General features: G+C 34.2%; 1 protein-coding gene across 2 annotated transcripts in view; it reads left to right on the forward strand.

Annotated features, from left to right (window-relative positions):
* Positions 1-11,797: 11,797 nt before the first annotated feature.
* LOC150110335 (macrophage mannose receptor 1-like) overlaps positions 11,798-22,198 on the forward strand; it is a 190,681-nt gene continuing 180,280 nt past the window's right edge. The window contains exon 1 of one of the 2 annotated variants that reach the window (XM_090393010.1): positions 11,798-11,964. In XM_090393010.1, coding sequence (XP_090249136.1) covers positions 11,904-11,964 — 61 coding nt within the window. In that variant the 5' untranslated portion in view covers positions 11,798-11,903. The remainder of the gene's footprint in view (positions 11,965-22,198) is intronic. The other variant, XM_090393018.1, reaches the window with a different exon arrangement.

Genomic DNA, 22,198 nt, shown 5'->3' on the forward strand with positions numbered 1-22,198 from the left:
AGGGATAAAACAAAACCTGCATACCAGAGGAAATATTAGTTTATTAAATACATGCTACAAAATATATAGCAGAATACCTAATGAAAAACTAAAAATATAGAGTGAAAATTTTTATTAGAATATCAAAATGGATTTAGAAAAGGACGAACTACAATGGATGCAGCTTTCTGTTTAAAACTACTTATAGAAAAAAGAAGATAATTTAATATGGAAACTCATCTTTTGTTTGTAGATTACGAAAAAGCATTTGCCAAAGTAAAAAGATATTTACTGTTTGATATATTACAAAGAATAAATATACCTAATATTTTACTACACATAATATTGAATATATACAAAGATAATGAAATAAAAATAAAAGTAAATGAAAAATTGTCCAAAAAACAATCTATAAACCAAGGAGTAAGACAGGGAAGCCCTCTGTCTCCAACACTTTTCAATATCTGCATTAATGAAATATTAATACAGTGGAACACCTTAAACAATCCAGGTATAGAAATTTCCCGGAATAACAAAATAAATACGCTATTATTTGCAAATGACCAGGTAATAATATCAGATAAGGAAGAAAATTTACAAAGAGCAATATATAATTTAAAAATTATAGTAGGAACAGTTTGGAATGAAAATTTTCATAGATAAAACTAAAATAATGGCATTTTGTGGACAAAATAGTTATTAATAATAAATTAAGAGAACAGATAAATACTTTCGGTTATCTTGGGTGTGAAATATGATATGAAGGAGAAAAAGACATAAAATTAAAAACTTCAAACTTTTTACAGATCATAGGCCTGATAAATAGAACACTCAACCCAAACAAACATTATTATATATCAATGAAATTTGGGCAATAACAAATAAGACAAACAAAGAATAAAAACAAGTGGAATGATATTTAGGAGAAGAACTGCAAATTACACATTATTAGATCAAAAAAGGAACGAAGACATTTTAAAAGAACGGAAAACCAAATCAATAGAAGAAAAACTAAACAATTATAAACAAAAATGGATAGAACATGTAAACCGAATGGCCAACACCCGACATCCTAAACAAATACTTAAATATAAGCCAATTGGAAAGAGAAGGCAGGGTATACCTCAAAAAAGGATATTGGATGAATAATGAGACCCGAACAGACCAATACGATCTATACTCGTAATTAGTGTTATGATGATCATGATCTTAACAGTGCGATTCACTATACAACTCGTTATAAGGTCAATGTTCAGCTTGCTGGTATCAGGTAAGTGACATTATGTTTTATGTTTAGTCAGTTGGCGACATCTTCCGATATAGTTATAAAATTGGCACTATTTAATTCATTTTGTACTTTATCCATTACAAATGTACAATTACATTATTTGCTATGTCACTCTTTGTTCTACCACTGCAGTAGTATGTGTCGTTAAGTTTTGAAATAGGTTTCGACTGGCAGTCACATGATTAAAAATTTGATGATGTACAACTGTGTGAAAAGAAAATGTATCTTCTTTATCTATACGAGTAACGTCTCTAGGTTTTGGCTCTTTCTTTTTGAACAATGCATCGAGAGTCTTACTAACATTACTTAGAGATTGACTTTACCCTCTCCTCTACACCGTCATCCTCCACTGGCTTAATTATGGATGCAATGTTTTGCATCCACGATTGCAATATACCAAATTGTAGTGCTCGTTGTTCACATTACAATGAAATTAACACATCATCACAAATAATGATAATGGTATCTTTACAAAGTGATGTATACTGCAATACATTATGGATGGGGTCATTATCCAGACGGATCTCAACCTTTTTTTGAGGATATTTAGGTATTTAGGGTCTAGTTACTCACTGAGGAGACTTCAAGAAAGGTTGAAACCGGTGTGGGTAGTGACCCCACCCATAATTTATTGCAGTATACATCTCTCAGCGAGATGTGCTTTACATTATGGAGAATACTAAGAATAGTGATCAGAGCTTTACCCACCTTTACAATGCGTTTCCCTGGTGTTGCACCACCTTTAGACTTGAACTACGTTTCAGGCGCAATCTTAACTCTTTGCTTACTTGGGATTAGGAGTAAATAACCAAGTTTATAAAATTACTTGGTAACCCTAATATATATTATTCCAAAGTTAAAAAAAATTATTTACATCTATATCTCCTCCAGGGATTATTGAAAATAAACACACCTTTTAGCAACCTGCATAGGTAAAGTTCATAAGGCTCTGTATTACTAAAACATTGGTATTTAGGGTCTAGTTACTCACTGAGGAGACTTCAAAAAAGGTTGAAACCGGTGTGGGTAGTGACACCACCCATAATGTATTGCAGTATACATCTCATAGTGAGATGTATTTTACTTTATGGGTAAATACTAAGAATAGTGATCAGAGCTTTACCCACTTTTACAATGAGTTTCCCTGGTGTTGCACCACCTTTAGACTTGAACTACATTTCAGGCGCAAACTTAACTGTTTGCTTACTTGGAATTTGGAGTAAATAACCAAGTGTATAAAATTACTTGGTAACCCTAATATAATATATATATATATATATATATATATATATATATATATATATTCTAATGATGCCTGGAAATTTTAGATAGCTAAGGGTATGTTAGATGATGATGATGATGATGATGATTGTATTCTTTTCTTCTCTTTGTCACGCATATTTTTGTGATTCCTACCCAAGAGAGGCTCTTCTCATACAGTTCACTATTTGTAGTACTGTGCTTATCTAAGGATTAATTAATCCAGGAACCCAACTTTGAGAAAAGAAACTTGCAAACTTTTCATGTTACTTAAAGCCACATATAAGAAGAGTATGGTATCATATCTTACTTTTGGAATTCATCCTCTATGTAAAAATCGTTTATAAGACTTAAATGACCTAGCTGGGATTTGAAATCAAAATATCACTTCTCTGCCAACCAGGCTTTCTTTATTTATATTTGAGATTTTTAAACATTTTTCTTACTCACAATAACTTAATTCAAAAACTTTTCTAAAAGATGATATAAATATGATATAAAAATATTTATTCTTATGATTTGAAAATAAAATTCAGTAACAACTTTTCCTCTTTGTTAAATTATAGTAACAGTTTATTAATATCATTGATTTTATCCGATATTTCGTTTTATTTTTTGAATGAATGTCAACGATAGTTCCTTATGCAAAGTTTTTTTTTAATGTTTTAAAGAACACATATCTGTGAAATATTTACCCATTACACGCTTGGTGGGTAATGAAAAATTGCTAACTAACATTGCTAATGTTAATATCAGTATCGTTTAAAATCAAGCATAGGCAACATTAACTTTACAATTTTAAAAATAACTTTGCATTCTCTGTATAAAAAGCGAAATGGCAACTGTTTATTAATGTCGTATTTTGATCTCATGACTGGTTGCATGTGATTCAATATTTCTGACCTTTCAACAGTAATGAAGTTCCGGAACAAGAGCCCGTGAAATTACACAATTTCATCCCATTTTGCAGGTGCTGTTGTTTCTTTTTATTCTAATGAATAAAGATGCTGTTTTCTTTTCACCTTAATTTCAGAGACTAGGATCAAAAGTCGCACATTTGTGTAAATGTGGCCTTTGTGCAAATTTTAACCGAATAATTTTACTAATCTTTCATAAGGCAGTGTGTGATAACTCTCGATTTTTCATCTTATTGCAAAACACCGTGTTTCAAAAGAGACATATGTTCGTGTCTCCCAGGAAAATTTGTTCACAATATAAGTTGCTTGAGTAGTCTGGGAGTGAAGAGGCCACATTTATTTTGGAAATTTTATCAAAAAACGAATCGAAACTAAAAAAAAACAATAATAATAAATAAATAATTTTTTTTTTAAAAATTGGAACTGGCTGAGAAAAGGGCTCTGAAAACTGAGGAGAGATGTCTGAGCTATTAAGTGAAGCCGATTATTGAAGTGTTCCCTGAATTTGAAAAGAACCTCAAGATTAAAAATTTAATGAAACACTGATAGAAATGCAAAGCGAAAGAAATGAAATTAAAACGTTAAACACTGGTTGAGGAAAAGGGCTCTAAAAACTATAAATGTATTCTAGCAATATTAACAATAAATGTCAAAAAAAGCTATTAATGGATATTTCAATACATAGAGAAAGAGTGGAAAACTATTTCACTAATCTAGTAAGGAAAAATGACTAAACTGTTTAAAACATTGCCAACTAATATTTGATATATAAGTAAACGATGTAACCGCGTAACATCGTCTGCTATTCATAGTAATCAAGATTCGATGAAGAATAATGGGAAAATTATTCACATGTTTACCAATTGTTAAAAGCAGTGTATCAGTTATAATATTATTATAGGAGTTTAGTTAAATCTAGCATGCTTAAGATTCACCCAGGATTTTGACTTTTGTTCTGTTTTGGAAAATCATTTTATAACGCGTCCGTAATACTTAACAGTGAGCTTAGTGAATCATCCTTGAAATATTTGAAATTACATTGATATAGTTCGTCCACCGTTTGTAGGTCTCTGCTTCGCGTCTTTCCAAGAATAGTCGATTCATGCTGAAGGGGGAGAAAGAAATGAAGGACGTCCGAATTGGTCGCCAACACGAGAAATCACATGCTTTATAGGTTAAATTTTGAAACTGTTATACTGTACAAGTAACATAGTTAACTACTACAATAACCATAAAAGAGAAGTTAATTTTCCGACCAGTAATAGTAAACAAATCATCCCACAATACGGAATGTTTACCCTATTATCGGAATGGATTCTCCTTTTTCTGAGATGCGCAGAAGTGTTGAACGATCTCTAATCGGTGGGCGAACTATAGTCACTGTCTCTGTTTTCAAAGGGATGAAAGTTAGATGTATTTGTGTAGAAATCAATATTTAATGAACTTCAGTTGAAAATACTGTTATCTATTAGGATTCCATTAGATTTTTTTTATCAATAATAAAAATGCTGCGATAAAGGCTAATTATAGAGCCTACCAATATCAGTATTTTTTGTCAGTCCTGGTGTTTTTTGTTTTCTTTTAGATGAAAATTGTTATTATTTACTCAGCTAAAGACCACCAATCTGTAACAAGCAAGTGCCGCTACAGTCAGTTTTCTTTTCTTTTCTTTTCTTTTCTTTTTTTTTTTTAAATATATCAATCACTTCACACCTCTTTCAGTTTTAGATGAAGAAATATAACGTAGAAAATTCCTACAGTATTCAAATACAGTCGTTAAATATATTATGTACTTCTTACACCCCAAAAAAGTAAATTATATACTGAATGGGAAAAAACGTTCCTTTGGTCGATATTCTTCAATCAGGCAACGTCTCGCACCTATTTTGAACTACTGATGTTTACTTTTATATGCAATGGAGGAAGGAGCGTTTCTATTTTCCCAAGGTCACAAATAAGTGGTAAACTGGTGAGCAGGTGGCCGAGTAGTTAATATATTAATTCCCCAACGAGGATGATGTGGTTCATATCCGTAAGCATGGATGTTTAAGATTGTTCTTAGGTGGAGATGGATATGATCCTATGATGTGAGACCACTTCTCCATTATGGGAGGCCTCACGTGGCTGAAAGAAAATTTCACATTTGTCTCTATAAGACGATTGACGGATTATTTAAAACCGAAATTTAAAAAACACAAAAATAAATAAATAAAATGAAATGAAAAAAAAAATAAATAAAAGCACTGAAGGATTCTATATCGTAAAGTTCAGAAATAAGTGTTGCGTTGCTGAGATTGTTGGCCGAGTGGTTAATTGCTATTAAAGTTGATTGTTATAAGAGTGGTTAATGGATATTGCGAACTAATTGCTATAAGAGCACACACACACACACACACACACACACACACACACACACACACACACACACACACACACACACACACACACACACACACACAGTCCCAATGTAATATAGGTATACGTCCTTTCGAGGGCGGGAAACAGATTAAAATAATTTCCTTACCTAAGAATCAAAGTATGCTGTTTGATTCATTCTATTTTCCGTTTAGTTTTTTTTGTGGAACAGGAGGAAAAAAAAAATTTCGAGAGGGAAAAAAACGTGGCATATATTAAGGGGAATTTTTAAGAAATACTTCTTAATTTCTTTTACTGACAGGAAAAGAATAGAGAGTGAATGTTTTTTCTGATTCGATGCACAACGCTAACTAATTAATAGATAACAATCATTGATTTAAATAAAAGTTGAAAAATATGAAAAAAAATTAGAAAACTCCACTAGACACTAATTTTATTGAAACCTTCCTTCAGTTATTATTTTTACTGCTATTTAGCCTATTTTTGTTCAGGAATAGCCCTTTGTATAATGCCATTGTCAGCGAGGTTAGCCTAGTGGCTGTGCGCTTCGCAACGATATGCCTGGGGATGGAGTGCCCTAGGTTCGATTCTTCGACGACGTGAGGAGCTTAAGGATCTTTAGTCAAGATCCTTAACCTTTTCTCCCAGTTTATCTGGGTTTTTCATCCCTCAAGCATGCAAACCGGCTTCGTGAGCACACGGGCTACAGTCATAGGATATAGTACTTAATCCCTCATTAGGAGGACTCAGCAATATTAAGTGGCGGTCGAGGAACGGGGTAAACCTCACACGAATAAATAAATAAATAATGTCATTGGCTTTTTACTCAATTTTTATACCATTAATGATGTTTTATAAACAGATATGTGAATAATATATAGGAGGGATAATTCGGACATACCTCTGTAGTATGTTGCTGATTGTCTTCTTATTCAGCCTCCTCCGGCGTATGGCGATATACATTCATCTGCTGTTGATATATGACTGAAAGGGGGGGGGGGGTTGGAATTATGAGGATAGAGAGATGTGGGATAAATATTGGTGAGTCAAGAGGTATGTGAACATTTAAAAACTTGGATTTTTTATAGGGTGCGTAGAGATATTTTTGGGAAGGAGGTAAAAAAAATAAATAAATTAGGTGGGAAGGAGAAAGATACGATATAATAGGACCACGAGTGGGAGTAACGGGGTGGGATCCGTTTCGACAGTGATTCGTCTACGGAAACACAAAAACACCAAGCTGCCATGACATAACCTACACTTTCCTAACGATTCCCCAAAAAATAAGCTAATAAAAATAATATTCACTTGGAGGAGTAACATGGGAATTTTTCCAGAAATAATACTTACACTTTTTTCTGTTATTTTCCCTGTCTAGGAAGAGAGAAACATTATCGGTATTTTCAACTCAAGGCGAGTTAGCCAGCTTATAAGTAGCTAGCAGAGATTTTGCTGTCAGCAACACTGGTTTCTTATCGTGAAATGCAGACAGACTTGCCATAAAAACAAACGCAATTATCAGAGCTGATACATTTGAGTCATAGCCTGAGTTTGTTCGTAAATTGAAAACAGTAGAAACCAATTCATTCCACGACGAATTAATTCCTTCTTGGTTCTGCTGTCTCGTGAGTTGTAATTTTTTTTTCTATGTCATTGATTTTCGATGAACTGAATTTTTTTGATTAATTAGGTTTTTTAATATTTGTTATTCGATGAATTCTTTTTTATTACTTTCGATTATTTGCATTTCGATGAATTATTTTTCGATTAATTGTTATTTCTATTTATATTTTCAAATAGTTGTTATTTGTTATCTGCATGTAATAACAATTAATCTGTATCCGATTAATTGTTATTTTGTTATTTGTATTTTCGATTCCTTATGAATTGCATTTTCAATGAACAGTTGTTCTATGGATTCCTTTGATGAAGAATCCTTCAACGAAATGTCTTTCGATGAATTGTTTTCACTGAATGTTCTGTTTTCCAAGAAAAAAGCTTTATTTTCCAATTTACTTCTTTGTGTTAAAAATTTCGTTATGGTAAAAACTGATATATCTGATTAACATTAACTGTGGTATTACAAAACATAGTACCGAATTATTTCAGACTGATGTGGATTTAAATAGTCCACGTTTGTTCTATCCAGAGTAATTTTTCAGGATTATGTAAGAAATAAATAAAAATGCATATAACGAATCTCTTATCCCATCCATTGTACTTTAGGTTTACTACCTCTTTTTCGCAGTAGAGGAACAATTAGAATGGAATCTACAGTGGTCTTACTTCTTGATGTCTAGTATTATGGAATAAGCACGGATTAAGATTCAAGTTTTTTTAATAAAATGCAAATACGAATGTGTAATATTAAACGTCTTTTTGTTCTGTTGGTCATCGTATTATGTAAGGATAGTAAGTTAAATTCGTGGTTCATTAATCCATCGAGCTATTATTAATTTCACTGTTAGAAATTCGGAATAAGGGGTTTACTACTCTTTTTCTAATCAGAGTTGACTGATTCCCAACATAGAGAAAACCAAAATCTAGAATTGGTCTTCTTGAGAGGAAACACTGTACCAATTTGCTTATCCATAACCGATATAAAATAAAAAAAATAGTTTTATTACAATAAGGTTTCTTTTTAAACTGAGATAGATATTATGATTCTTTTATTCGCAAATTAGATTGAATATAATAGAAATAATGGTTAATACAAAGAAAAGAAAGGGGAGGAATAAACTGATAGTTGGTGTGCGTACCTACTCACTCTTTCAAGCCTTCATATTTTCATTTTAATGCATATCCCACCAACACAATTTCCATTACCTATCTTACATATTTAAATGCTGGTTTATGGATTATATGATCCAGAAACACTTATCTACAGGTCAAATGTGTAATTCGTTGACGCCACTTTCGACTCAAAATAGTTACGTTGTGGAAGTACGTAGGATGATGAAACTAATCTACCATCTAACATGTATATCGGATTATTATGGGTATATAATAACCTCATTTATTTTTAGTCATATTTATCGCTTTAAATAGGAATTGATTATAAATAAAACAAACATTGGATGCAGTTTGCCTTATGCATTGTGGGCAGAAAATGAAACTCATTTACCTTCTATGATGTATCTCGGTGTGAGACCATCACCTTATTATTATTATAGCCCTGTTTGTCGTTTTAAATACGAATTGGTTATAAATAAAATAAAATCAATATTTCATGTAATTTGCTATAAAATAGTTTGTGCCGAGTGATGAAACTTATCGACCATCTATGTCGGTTTTAATATTGGGCTTCTAGGTATAACATTTTTTATACAAGCCATATTTGCAGCTTTAGATAAAAATTGATTCCGAATAGAATTAACATTTGATACAATTTGATCGTTATATGGCGCACTTTTCCATAACTTTAACCACCAACCCATAATAACAAGAATAATGCAACTGAAATTTCAAGATTAATTACGATAACGAATAACAGTTTTTGTAGCCTTCTTTACTGTAACTTGATAGGACGTGGAAGTGCTGATAGTTCTTTTGATAGAGGATGGTAAGATCTTTGATAATAGTTAATCCAATGAGAACAGCACATTGTACTCATTAATTATTCCACATTCTTTTATATTAATTAAAGATCCATACTCATCCTCTCTTATCTCTTCACTCAGAGTGATTTAACTCTAAGCTATGCTCTTTACTTATACAGACATCTGCCATCTTCGGGGATATGTTTATTATTATTCCTCTATCCGCTGCCTTTTTTTAGGTACTTTGGCAGGCGCCTGTTCCTGAATACGCCTAGAAGATGAACAGATACTGGGGTTGTGTACTTGTGCTGGTTGTCGTGTAATTTGACGCCATAAAGGACACATTAGTACTCGATAAAGTACTTGTGATTCCTTGCATGTACTTCATGACCATGTCTGTGGCAGGAGAGTTGTCATATATGATGTCTCTCTCTCTCTGTCTCTCTCTCTCTTCAGATTTCTGTAACAAGATTCTCCATTTTTTTGTCTGGAGAGCAGTTACATATGAGATGCGACACGCTTTATTCTCAAATCAGGAATCTAATGATGATGCCGTGCATATTACTCTCTTCTTCTTCATACATTCATCCTTCTATAAGTCAGCTTCCATCAACATTTCCCCAAAAATCCGATACAAGTTTTGTTGATTCCCTACTGTTCCTCACGCATCAACTTTTGTACTATAAGAACTACAAACATTATCATAATATTATCTTCTTCACAGTCTGAACTTAAGAATATTCATTCTTTGTATTTCGGATAAACTTGTCTTTGTTAACTTTAGTGCTAGGGAAATTCAACAGCTGTTTAATTCATTTTGGCTTTTGAAAACATCCAAATCTCTGAAGAAGATGAAATTTCTGTACTTTAGATAACTCTAATCACTAATCAGCAGTTTTTCTTAGAGTGAATGTTATACAAATGTCTTCTGCAGAATACAAAAATCAGGATTTCACTACTATCACTTGAAGGCGATATATTTTTCCAAAATAATTTCGGTTGTTTGCCAAATCTCAAATCTGTCCTACGACTGAATATTTTTCACACATGTGCTTTGATACCATAAGGAGCGTGCCGAAAATAGTTGAATTAGTACAGAATGCAGGAATCAAGTTGATTAACGAACCATCTCTTACTAATATATTTCACTCTTTTTCTTGAACACCTACCCACCCACCCAAGCACACACACTATGTCTCTGTTTCTCTCTCTCTCTCCCAGCTTTTGCTATTTACGTTCTTTAATATATCTTTATGATCACCGGTAGTTACTTGTTCTCTGCTAAATTTGTTAAACTTTTCAGTAGCTAATCAATATTCCTTTTCCTTCAGAATTTAACTTACAATTCACAGAACAAATATTCCCCCTCCTTTTTTATTCTAATCTTGCCTTGCAAGTAGTCTTTTGTGTTATCTCTTTTCCTAAAGCGTTCAATCTACGTCTTCAAATAGAAGGTTACCAACAATTTACTTGCACTTCGTTAGCTGAACAATCCCGTGATGTTTATGTAGATCCAGCCCATGAAAGGTGTAATATATAGTCCATTAGTGTGTGGGTTATAGTGCATTACACTGCGGGTCATTTGGTAATTCTAATGCTTTTCCGTTAATCACACGACGAGATTAGACATATAACGAAACTCAGTAAACATATCTATGTGTGTGTGTGTGTGCGTGCGTGCTGCATCTATGGAACAAGAACATTATTGATATGTTAATACATTAGCCTTTACAAATAACAATAGCTGGGTGTGTATGGGTATTGTTTTCATCTTTTTCTACCAGTTGCATTTATCATCAGGAGCACTATACAAACCCATTCAACTCTCTTCTTCCCTCTATCTATCTCTATCTCTCTCTCTCTCTCTCCTCCACAGGATGGGAAGAATAGAATTTTTCAATGTTCTTCATCTGAAGCTGTATTAGCTGGTATCATGGAGATTGGTTGAAGCAAAGCACTTTATCAAAATATTCCAAATAGATAGTGGAATGCAAGATTCACAACCATAGAACTAATATGTGACTTTTGCTACAGTGTTAACTTCTGGAGTATAGTATAAATTAAGTATATTAAAACCTCAGTTAATTGGTTAATTTGACAGGATATTGCACAGGACACACTTATATAATGGATGTGTATTATACAAACACAGTCAAAAATTGCATTAAGAAGTAGCTATGTCTACCGGGTGAGTTTTTTCTAATTCTCTCTCTCTCTCTCTCTCTCCCTTGTTTTTCTCCCAGTATGTGTGTGTGTGGGAGGATAGTGTTTCGCGCGCTTTCGCTGGACAGCACTGGAACGGGATATGTGCAACTGCCTAATTTCAGGAAGTACTGAAATCGTTGTTCCGTTTGACGTCAAGAAAGCAATCATTAATGTCGTAATAAGAAATATCTTGAAGTAGCAGCCGACTAATTTCAAACGTTCCTAGAAGCAGTGATCATTAAGTGAGTTGTACAATTTCAGAGGAGCTGATTAAAATAGATCAGAAACAAAGATCCACTCCCTCTCTAGTTGTGGTAAGAGTGATTAGAAAGAAGAATTATGAACAGCTTTTGGTTTACTGTACTGTGCATTTCACTAATTTCAGGTAAATTAGATGAAAGTATGTAACGTTTTTAACAGTTTAAGATTCATTTTTATCATGTAATTCGCAACCACGAAAAGTAATTAACTATCAGTGTATCAGTATTGCGGATTGGCTAAAGTTTCTTTCACGTCTTAGTTACACTATTTTTTTCGATAATTATATCTGTTTTTATTTTTACGTAATCTGTAAACTCTGCCCTAGAATCTAAACATGGAACCTTTTAGACATTTCTGATTTGCGATATGCGAGATAGCGAATTTCATTCTGCATCTGGAGATGAAATTCATTATCCACTTAAGTATATTAGTCAACTTTCGTGTTCGTGCAGGATATCTAACAGAGTGATAAGAAGAGCTCTTTTGGTGTTAATTATGACAATCACTGGAATTTATCCATAGTGTTGGAAACGGGAAATATGATTCAATCTCACCCCCTCGTTAGTGAATGGACAACTTAAGTATTCCTTTAAATGTGCCCACTTAAGGATAAAAATTAAAGCTAAGTAATGATAAAAGTTAAAGTTAAAATGCATAAGTTTATTAATTAATAATAGGCATACAGGAGAGCGGTGACGTGTTAATTCAAGAAGTTAGAATTCCCGTTTACAACAGATTAGCAAATAGGACATCATGGGTTCATAGAACTTATCTTCTTGGAGATATGGTTAAGATGATCACATATATTTGTGATCTAAACTTTCATGAGATATACATTGCACTATTATATTTTTATTACAAAATGAATAGACGAAAACTGAAGTGTGCCTTTTAATACTAAGTCACAGAAAAAAAAATGAATCGTCAATTCTAATTTTCAATTTTCATGCTTGGAATTTCATAAATCTTTAAAGGCTTCCCTTTTATTGAAGAACTTATCGTCTGACAAGTACAATAATTAGAAAGTACTCATATTTATCTATTGTATAATTTATATCTTAATTCTGAAGATTGATAGGTTTCATATTTTATGATAATGTGTCTTTAGGTTAATATACTGTACTGATTACTGATTTATGAAATAAATATTTCTGTTCAACTGAAATGATATAGTACATTCTTTTATTACAATTTATTAAAAATATATTGTAATTAGGGTGGGCAAATAAAATTTTAACGCTTTTGTATTAAACAAAATACGTTACACCAGGTACGACACACTTTTCAGAATATGAACAAACATATAATTCTGGTTTCCCATCAGCTTCTTTTACCAAAACGAACAAAACTCCAAGTTGATGAATCGTCTGCATTAAAGCTCATCCACGAAAAGGGGAGAAGCGGTCATCTAACAACGGACCAACAAATACCGAATTTAAACAGTATTGTTGTTTAGCGATCATATTTGATTAATTAAAATTTTAGCGCCATACTCTTTGAGTGACCTGAAAGCGAATAGAAACAACTGAAGCGATCATGCGAAATATGTCCAATTACTAAATGTGCTCGTTTCTGAAATCAGAGGGTATCGTAGTCGTGTTATGTTAATACATGTGTTGATAATGCGCTTCGAAATTTTAATTCGAGAAGGGTATCTAAACGAACTCCTCTTCATCCTTCCCGCAATCCACCAATAGGGATTCCAATGTTTTTTAGTAATTGAAATAACCTATTCTTTACTGCGCATAAGGTTTCGTACTTTAAATTATTCAATATTAAAAACGATATTTTGTAAATCAAAACAGACTTTTTAATGGTCCAAAAAATCTTCATGAGAGTATTTATTAACGTTTCATTTTTTAGGAATAATCAAAGGCACCACTCAAATGAATTCTCCAAAATCTTGAGTAAAGCTAATTTGATGATATATCGTATTTTAACTAACAATTTTGAGTTCAAATTCTAATAACTCATTTGTATTAATTTGTTTCAAAACAAACGTTCAGGACACATTAAAACCTGGAAACTTAAGATTTTTTTTTAGAGAGTAGTAGTAATCTGCTAGTGATTAACATAATCGGTTCCTAATTTTTATACCACATTGTAACTTTTTTTGACAAATTTGCTTCATTTTATTTTTATTGTTCTCGTTCAAGAGATTTCTTTGATTACTAATTTATGCTTTAAACACAATGGTATTTTTCGTATCTGGATATGCGAAAAATATCTTTGGAACCTAGGGAAAGATTCAAACTTGAAGCACAACAGCATCGTGTATGGAAGAATTTTTTATCGCTCTTTTATTATATTTTTTGTATTTGTTTTTATTTTTACAAATTCTGAAACTATGTTCTACGGATCACACATGTAATTTTCAAACCACTGCCGACATCCAAAAAAAAAAAAAAAAAAAAAACCGTTTCGGTTGTCTCAAATGGGACAATGAATTTCATCTCTAACCTAAAGACAATCAGAAGCATCCATGTCCATGGAGAAGTTCAGACCGCCGTCCTCTTGCTTGTAGATGGGTCCACTATGTTAATCACTTGGCTAAGCAGACCAGCAAATTAATCCAAAAACGACAAAGCTATCATCAGTTTACTATAAAGAATTTGGAAAATGAATCTGATATATAGAATTTACATTCTGGTTTGAAATGGTACTGTTATAAAGGATTAGGAGCAGTAACCTCCTTCTCTGAGGCTAGACCCAAATATTTCTGCAATATCCAATGTATGTTAGGGCTGGGCATGTGGTAATTGCCAGGTTCTAACTTTAGCTATTAATGTGGTTTGAATGTAGGTGCCTTTCTGGTACCAAACAAGTTGCTTGACAGAAAGCAACTTGTTTGGTACCATTAAAAGACAAGAATTTTGTTAGATAAAATTACGAAGCTGTTACAGAAAACTCTATAGGAAAGAAATGTTTGGTTCTTTTTTGTAGCATGGTCACATAACTTGTTTCCAATGTAAAATATGAATGCCTTCTCAACACTGTCAGGAAAGGCAGAGTTTAGTGAACTGATTTTCTTCTTTCTTTAATAGATATTTTAGTCTAAAGCTTTTTGCTATATATAGGTCCTGATTTTATTACTGACAAACAAGTCCATTCAAATTAAAATATATTATGGTCTTTACCCTGGTTGAACTGATTTTAAAACCCCAAACTGTTTTTTACTTCGAAAAGAGTAATAGAATTAACAACGATATCGCATAAGCAGTCGTCATTAGTTGGATACAAAATTATGCTACATCTGCAATTGATTTGGTGATATTTTTTGTTTTCATTTCATTTAAGATCTTATTCTACAGAAATGTGTGATATTCTAAAAGGATTAAGTTCTTCATTGTACAAATTGTTTTTCCAGAATGAGGTAGTAATTAAATTTTCTGTGGCATAATCTTCCAGTGAATTTGAACGAGTCTCATTTGTTTATTTATGCATACATAAATAAATACTTACATACCTACATCTTCAAGACCCACCTTTCCTAAATGAGTTGTGGGGGCAACAGCTGCAAGAGAAACTTTCAATGGTCACGATCCTCTGCCACCAAGCTCAGGTGTTCTGGTGGGATTACCAAACGTGTCCATCCAAGGTTTTGGATATAATATATCCAACTAGTTCTTGGCCATCCACGCGGCCTCCCACCCTCTGGCTTGGAAAAGTGGGCCCTGAGGAGCCTCTCTTGTGGCATTATTGAAGGCTGTCTTCAATACAGTCATATATGACTGTATTGAAGACAGCCTGCTTTGCCTTCTGGCTTAACTCCCGCATCAATACTACAGAACGGCCACGCTCCCGCAATATTGAGCTTACTAAGCCAATTCGAGTATCTAGCTCTACGTCCCACTTTCCATCAATCGTGAATATGGACCCAAGGTATTTAAACTTCTCCACCTGCCTCACTGGGACTCCACTTACATATAGAGTGCACTGGTATGATTGTCTTGAGACCACAAATGTTTCAGTTTTGGCCACACTGATCTTCATTCCGGTCTGCACATAGAGCTACAAACCTATCCTGGGTTCGCTAGAGGTCATCTGGGGAAAAGCTAAGCAGAAGAAGGTCATCTGCAAAAAGTAGACGTCCAATGCTACATCTTTCAATTCTGACACACTTACTGCCTCGGCTGTGCCTATCAATCCAGTCCATAAATATTATGAAAAGGACTGGTGACAGGACATACGCTTGGCGGAGGCCAACGGAGACTGTGAAAGGTTGGGACTGTGTTGTTTACCCTAACACAAAAGTCCCTTCATACAGGGACTTGATGGCAGCTAATAGTTGGCCATCCACTCCATACTCCTGTACTACTTGCCAAAGCTTATCAGGAGGAACCCAGTCATATGACTTCTCCACGTCCACAAAACATGTGTAGGCATTCTTGACATATTCCCAAGATTTCTCAAAGACTTGCCTTAAAGTGAAGATTTAGTCAGTTGTGCTTCTACCAGGACGAAAGCCACATTATTCTTCCTGGAACTTTGACTTAACTATGCACCTGCACCGTCTTTTCAAGTACTTAGCATACACTTTCCCAGACAGACAGCATAGAGATGCCACGATAGTTACTGCAATCCTTCTGGTCTTTCTTCTTGAAGACTGGTATTACTATGCCTGTCTGCCATTGCGTTGGTGCTCGCCCAGATATCCAAGCAACCTGACACACTCGAGTCAGGCTGCCTCGAGTGTGTCACCGGAGAACACCGTCTCGATTTAAGGCTTTTAGCATTTCTGGCCGAATTTCATCATCGCCAGCAGCCTTGCCTGATATTAGCGATTTTATTGCTAAATGGACTTCTTCTGCTGCGAGACTAGTCAATGCCCCTATCTGCACCACTTGGATGTCCACAAATGCTGGGCCACCCGGGTTAAGAAGGCTCTCAAAGTATTCCCTCCATCTGTGGAGGATATCGTTCTCATTGGTTAAAATTGCACCATCAGAGGCCATAATTTCCCTTGCTGTGCACAATTTTCTCCCTCGAAGGCGGCGAATGGCCTGCCAGAATACTTTGTTTGCATTTGCATAGGATGAGTCTAATCTTTCTCCAAAGGATTTCTAAGCCTTCCTCTTCTTCTTCTTTCCTCAGCAGCAGCGTTTCGTGACTCAGCATACTTCAAACTTAAACGCATCTCAGGTGTCCTGACCCTAAGCCATGTTAGGTAGGACTCGTTTTTTGCCCGGACAGTTTTTTGGACTTCTTGGTTCCACTAAGGTGTCCTTTTCTCACTGCCTGTTGCCACATCAAGCCGCTTTCTGCCAGAGCGTGAGAGTGCAGAGGCAGTGACAGCTGTTCTGAACAGCTTCCACTCCTCCTCAACATCTGCAGTATGCTTGAGAATCTCTTTGAACCTGGAGGAAATGTCATCTGCAAAATTCTTCCTCACAGCCTCATTTTCCAATGTCTCCCATTTTACGTGGTATAGCTGCATAGGCCTACCAGCGTTGATGGTAGCATCTGGTTTCTGAAACCGTAGAGTGCACATAACAAGGTGGTGGTCAGTTGAGAGTTCTGCCCGTCTTCTCACACAAACTTCCAAAACTGAGGTAAATAGGTCTACTGAGACTATAAAGAAGTCAATCAGAGACCTTTGTTCTAGTGTATCCCTGTACCAGGTATATTTATGGACTTCTCGGTGCTGGAAGAAGGTATTCATTATTGACAAGCTGTTAGTACAGCAGAAGTCCAATAATTTCCACCCATTTGCGTTAAGGTCAGGGACGCCGTTCCTCCCAACCACACCCCTCCATGTCTAGTCATCTGTTCCAACATGTGCATTGAAGTCACCCATTAGCAGGACTGATTCCATGTCTGCCACGCTATCAAAAGCAGCATCCACTTCCTCTAGGAAGGCAGAGCATTCTGACTCCAGATTAGGTTCATAGGCTTGCAACACATCCAAATCATGGTTTTTCATCTGAAGCCGTAACATGCATACCCGTCCCCCCAATGGGATCCACTCAGCAACACAGTCTGACAGCTGGGGGGCTTGTGAGTATCCCCACACCCGCCTGAGCAGACATTTTCGGGCTCACACCAGAGTAGTAAAGCTTCCACCCCTTATCCAGGTCAACAGTTCCAGAGCCTCTCCTCTTAATCGAAGAAAGTCCGACTAAGTCTAGCTGGTAGCGCTGGGCTTCCTCGACTAGTTCCAACTCCTTCCCTGTCAGAGAGAAAATGTTCCAGTTGCTTAAAGCCATAGTCTGGTGCCGTTGTCGTTGCCATTTCCGTCCTCTTGCAGAACCATTTCTTTGTGCTGCCCCTAAACACCTCCCCAAACGGGTAGCGGGCCCATTGATGGAGTTTCCTCTAGCAGAGTGCTGAGGAGTGGTATCTAAGGGAGACTGTAACATATTTTTCGAAATGGGTCCCTCTGCCTAAAACCCGAACGCGTCCCTTGGTAACCCGCGCGACGGACGATACTGTATGAATATTTTTTGATGGCCTGATCATATTACAGTGTTTGAAAATGTCCTGTTAGCACAACACGAAATGACACAGTAAAATAGGAAAGATTCCCCTCGAATACTCTAATAGCATTGGGGGGGGGGGAGCAAGAAGAGAAGAAAGAAAGAAGCAAGGGATGAAGAGGAGGGACCAGTCTATCTACAGATAATATAACAGATGTATATTAGATGAAGTAAGGCATGGTACAGCATCAGGTACCTCGGGTTTGTCACGCCCGTACTTACTAAAGTGAACCCCTGAGTATTTATTATTGTTTATTTATGTTTTTCTTTCTTTCTTCTTCATATATATTTATTATATAAAGCTGGGTCTCAACCCTGCCATCTTGATTCATCTTTTCTGTATATTTTCAAATTGGTCTGGTAATCTAATTTTTTAAATATCTGAAATAGTGGACTTCTTATACAGTCTCTCCATTTAGTGCCAGTATAAGAAGTCAATTTTTTTTGTTGTTCTTCCCATTATAACGTTTGTCTTCTGCATTACATTCGGCTTTTCTGCTGTTCTTATTCAGTTTTATATCTCTATATTCTTTCAAGAGAATCCAGACTATATATATATATATATATATATAGTCTGTATAAAGGTACATTGCCATGTACCCTTATATATATATATATATATATATATATATATATATATATATATATATATATATATATATATATATATATATATATATATATATATATATATATATATATATATATATATATATATATATATAAGGGTACATGGTAATGATGTTGGGGAATGTTATTATAGCACTTTTAAAAGGAACACTGCTGGTCCTCAAGGATCGCTGCTTGGACCATTGTTATTCCATCTATATATCAATGAGATTGGTAAAGAACTGAGAGGAAATTGAATTGTTTGCTGACTATGCAAAAATAGGCATGTATATCAGAAATGATACAAATATCCAAATCCGGATATATGATATCCAGATATGCAAATTAAAACGGTTGCCAATTTAATTATAGAGAGCGCAAAGTTATGCATTGGGGCGTGATGAGATTTCCAACAGCATATTATATTGTTAGGATTATGTTACAAGAAATTAATAATGCTAGGGAAGTTAGAGCTTGAAGTTCAAAGGTCATATAACAAAAATCTGCAAATGCAGTTTAGAGGATAACTAGGAGATTAAATACGAATATTTATATGTAAGGATATGAAAGTAATTTTTACACTTTACAAGACATTGTTATGATCAAAACTGTCCTACTGTGCGCAAATTTAGTCTTCTCACTACGCAGAGGATAAAGAAGCCAGGGATCAGATACAAAGAAGATTGACTATGCCGATATTGGGATTGTTGAATGTAGATTACGTCGATAATTGAGAGCAGTACCAGGACTCCAGACGCAGGTAAACAGAAGAAAGAGGAATGATATCATAGAGTTATCTGAAATTTTGAAAATGTTATGTAGGTTATCGACTTATGAAATATTTCGTTATGGGGAACGTTGAGAGAGTACAAAGAACATTCGTGGAAGTTAGGTTTCTGTGCCGTCAAAAAAATGGTGAAAGTTGGGTTTTCTCTCACGAAGCCGAAAAGCTGTGGAATAGTTTTCCTGTTGAAGCACGTTTGAATTTTTCATGTGAATAGCTTTAAAAAAGAATGACAGCTCCGGTCGGGGAATTTCGACCTTCATCAATCATTGCTTAAATCATTGAAGGGTTTCTGACAATAATAATATTTATTATTATTTTTTTTTGAATATTTATAATCTTCAAAGAAATTACATATACATAGTGTTCACTTTTGCAAATAAATATTATATTACAATTATATCATATTGTATTAAATTTCATTATTATTATATTATTTTTCAATTATTATATACAATATACAATACAATGTATATAACCCAATATTATGTTATTACAAGTAAAATATTTTATATATATTAGTTTCTAATCATTCAATTTTTTAGAAAATGTATATCAACCGAGTAAATCAATCTTTCTAAATACACACACACACACACACACACACACATATATATATATATATATATATATATATATATATATATATATATATATATATATATATATATATATATATATATATATATATATATATATATATATATATATATATATATATATATATATATATATATATGTGGCGATTAGTTTTTACTCGGTTGTTATACATTTCAAAAAATAGATTTAATGACTCCAAGACCGAGATAACATTTTACAAGATTTTAATGATAAATACTACTAGTTTCGGCATATAGCAGCCTTCTTCAGGTATTTATAAAGGAAAGGAATACTAATAAACATTGAATTATTTAAATAAACAAACTGGAAATTACAGGTACAAATTGCCTCACATAATCGATACATAAAAACGTTGTATTTTTCAAGTTGTTCCAACTGGCGTGCCATTGTTTGTTGCAATTGTGCGTGCAAGTTCACGTGAACGCCAATATTGAATAACTGCAGCATGGCTATCTGGGATGTTATAACTTAAATTATTATTTAAGTGGACCGGGTTCAGTAGGATTTCCCTTGATTCTACGATTTTTCTTTCAAACTCACCTTCACAGCGAAAAATATTTTCTGATCTATTCCAGCATACAGAGTGGCTTTGTTGGTCATCATTAGGATTATTTGAAAAAAGAACATGACTGGATAACGCAGTTGCATGAGATCTTTTGTATGAGATGTCTCTCTTATGCTCTTCTATGCGTTGTTCAATAGATTTGTTAGTTTGACCAAAGTATGGGATATTGCAATCACACCACAATTTATATACTCCAGGGTACTTAAGGTTGTGATGAGTAGGTTTTGGATGGCTGATTAGAGAGCGGATTTTTGCAAGTGTGGTGAAGAAGGTCCTGATATTATATTTTTTAAGGACTTTAGCTATTTTCTTAGAGACTGTGCTAATGTATGGAATAGAGATGCTACCTTTAAAATTAATAGTCTCTGTTGTGCACTGCTTAGGAGGGTTCAGAAGAAGTTTCTTAATTGTTTTTTCAGAGTATCCATTTTGTTTAAAAATAAGAGTGATGTGATTCATTTCTTTTTGTAGTTCATCTTGTTCATTTAAGAGAGAACGTGCTCTGTGCCCTAAGGTAGATATAATTCCAAGTTTTTGTGGTGGAAAATGATGAGAAAGATTATGCAGATATCTATTGGTATGCGTAGGTTTTCTGTACATAGAGATTTTTAATCTTTCAGAGTATCGTGTAAGCATAACATCCAAAAAAGGTAAAGAGTTATTATTTTCTATATCAGCAGTAAATTTTATATTAGGATGTTGGATGTTTAGATGACGAAGAAAATCTGTGAGAGCTGTGTGCCCGTGATTCCAAATAATGAATATATCATCAACATATCTTTTCCAAACTTTTGGTTTAAATGAGAAGGAAGATATGGCTTTCTTTTCAAAGTCTTCAAGGAAGATGTTAGCTAGCACAGGGGACAAAGGGTTGCCCATTGCCAGGCCTTGTTTTTGTTGGTAAATGGAGTCCTTATATCTGAAGTAACCACAATGAATGCAATGCTTTAATAAAGTGAACATTTTTTTGGATAATTTATCCTGTAGTAATGTAAGTACCTCGTCCGTAGGAACGTTAGTAAATAAAGATATAATGTCCAAACTAGCTAGAATATCATTATCATCGATGGGAATATCTTTAATATGAGAAACAAAATCTGTGGTGTTTTTGATGAAAGATGAAGATTTATTGGAGAAACACTTGAGGTACTTTGCTAAATATTTTGAAAGTTTATATGTAGGTGAATCAATTCCTTCCACAATTGGGCGAAGAGGGATGTTTTCTTTATGAATTTTTGGAACTCCATAGATGCGTGGGATAAGAGGATGTAGAGAGCGTAATGAGAGGCGAATATTATGAGGAAGTTCACTCGCAGTC

The sequence above is a fragment of the Typopeltis vanoorti genome, chromosome 1 (genome assembly GCF_054136105.1).
Source record: "Typopeltis vanoorti isolate ZY-2024b chromosome 1, IOZ_Tvanoo_1.0, whole genome shotgun sequence".
NCBI classification, from domain to species: Eukaryota; Metazoa; Arthropoda; class Arachnida; order Uropygi; family Thelyphonidae; genus Typopeltis; species Typopeltis vanoorti.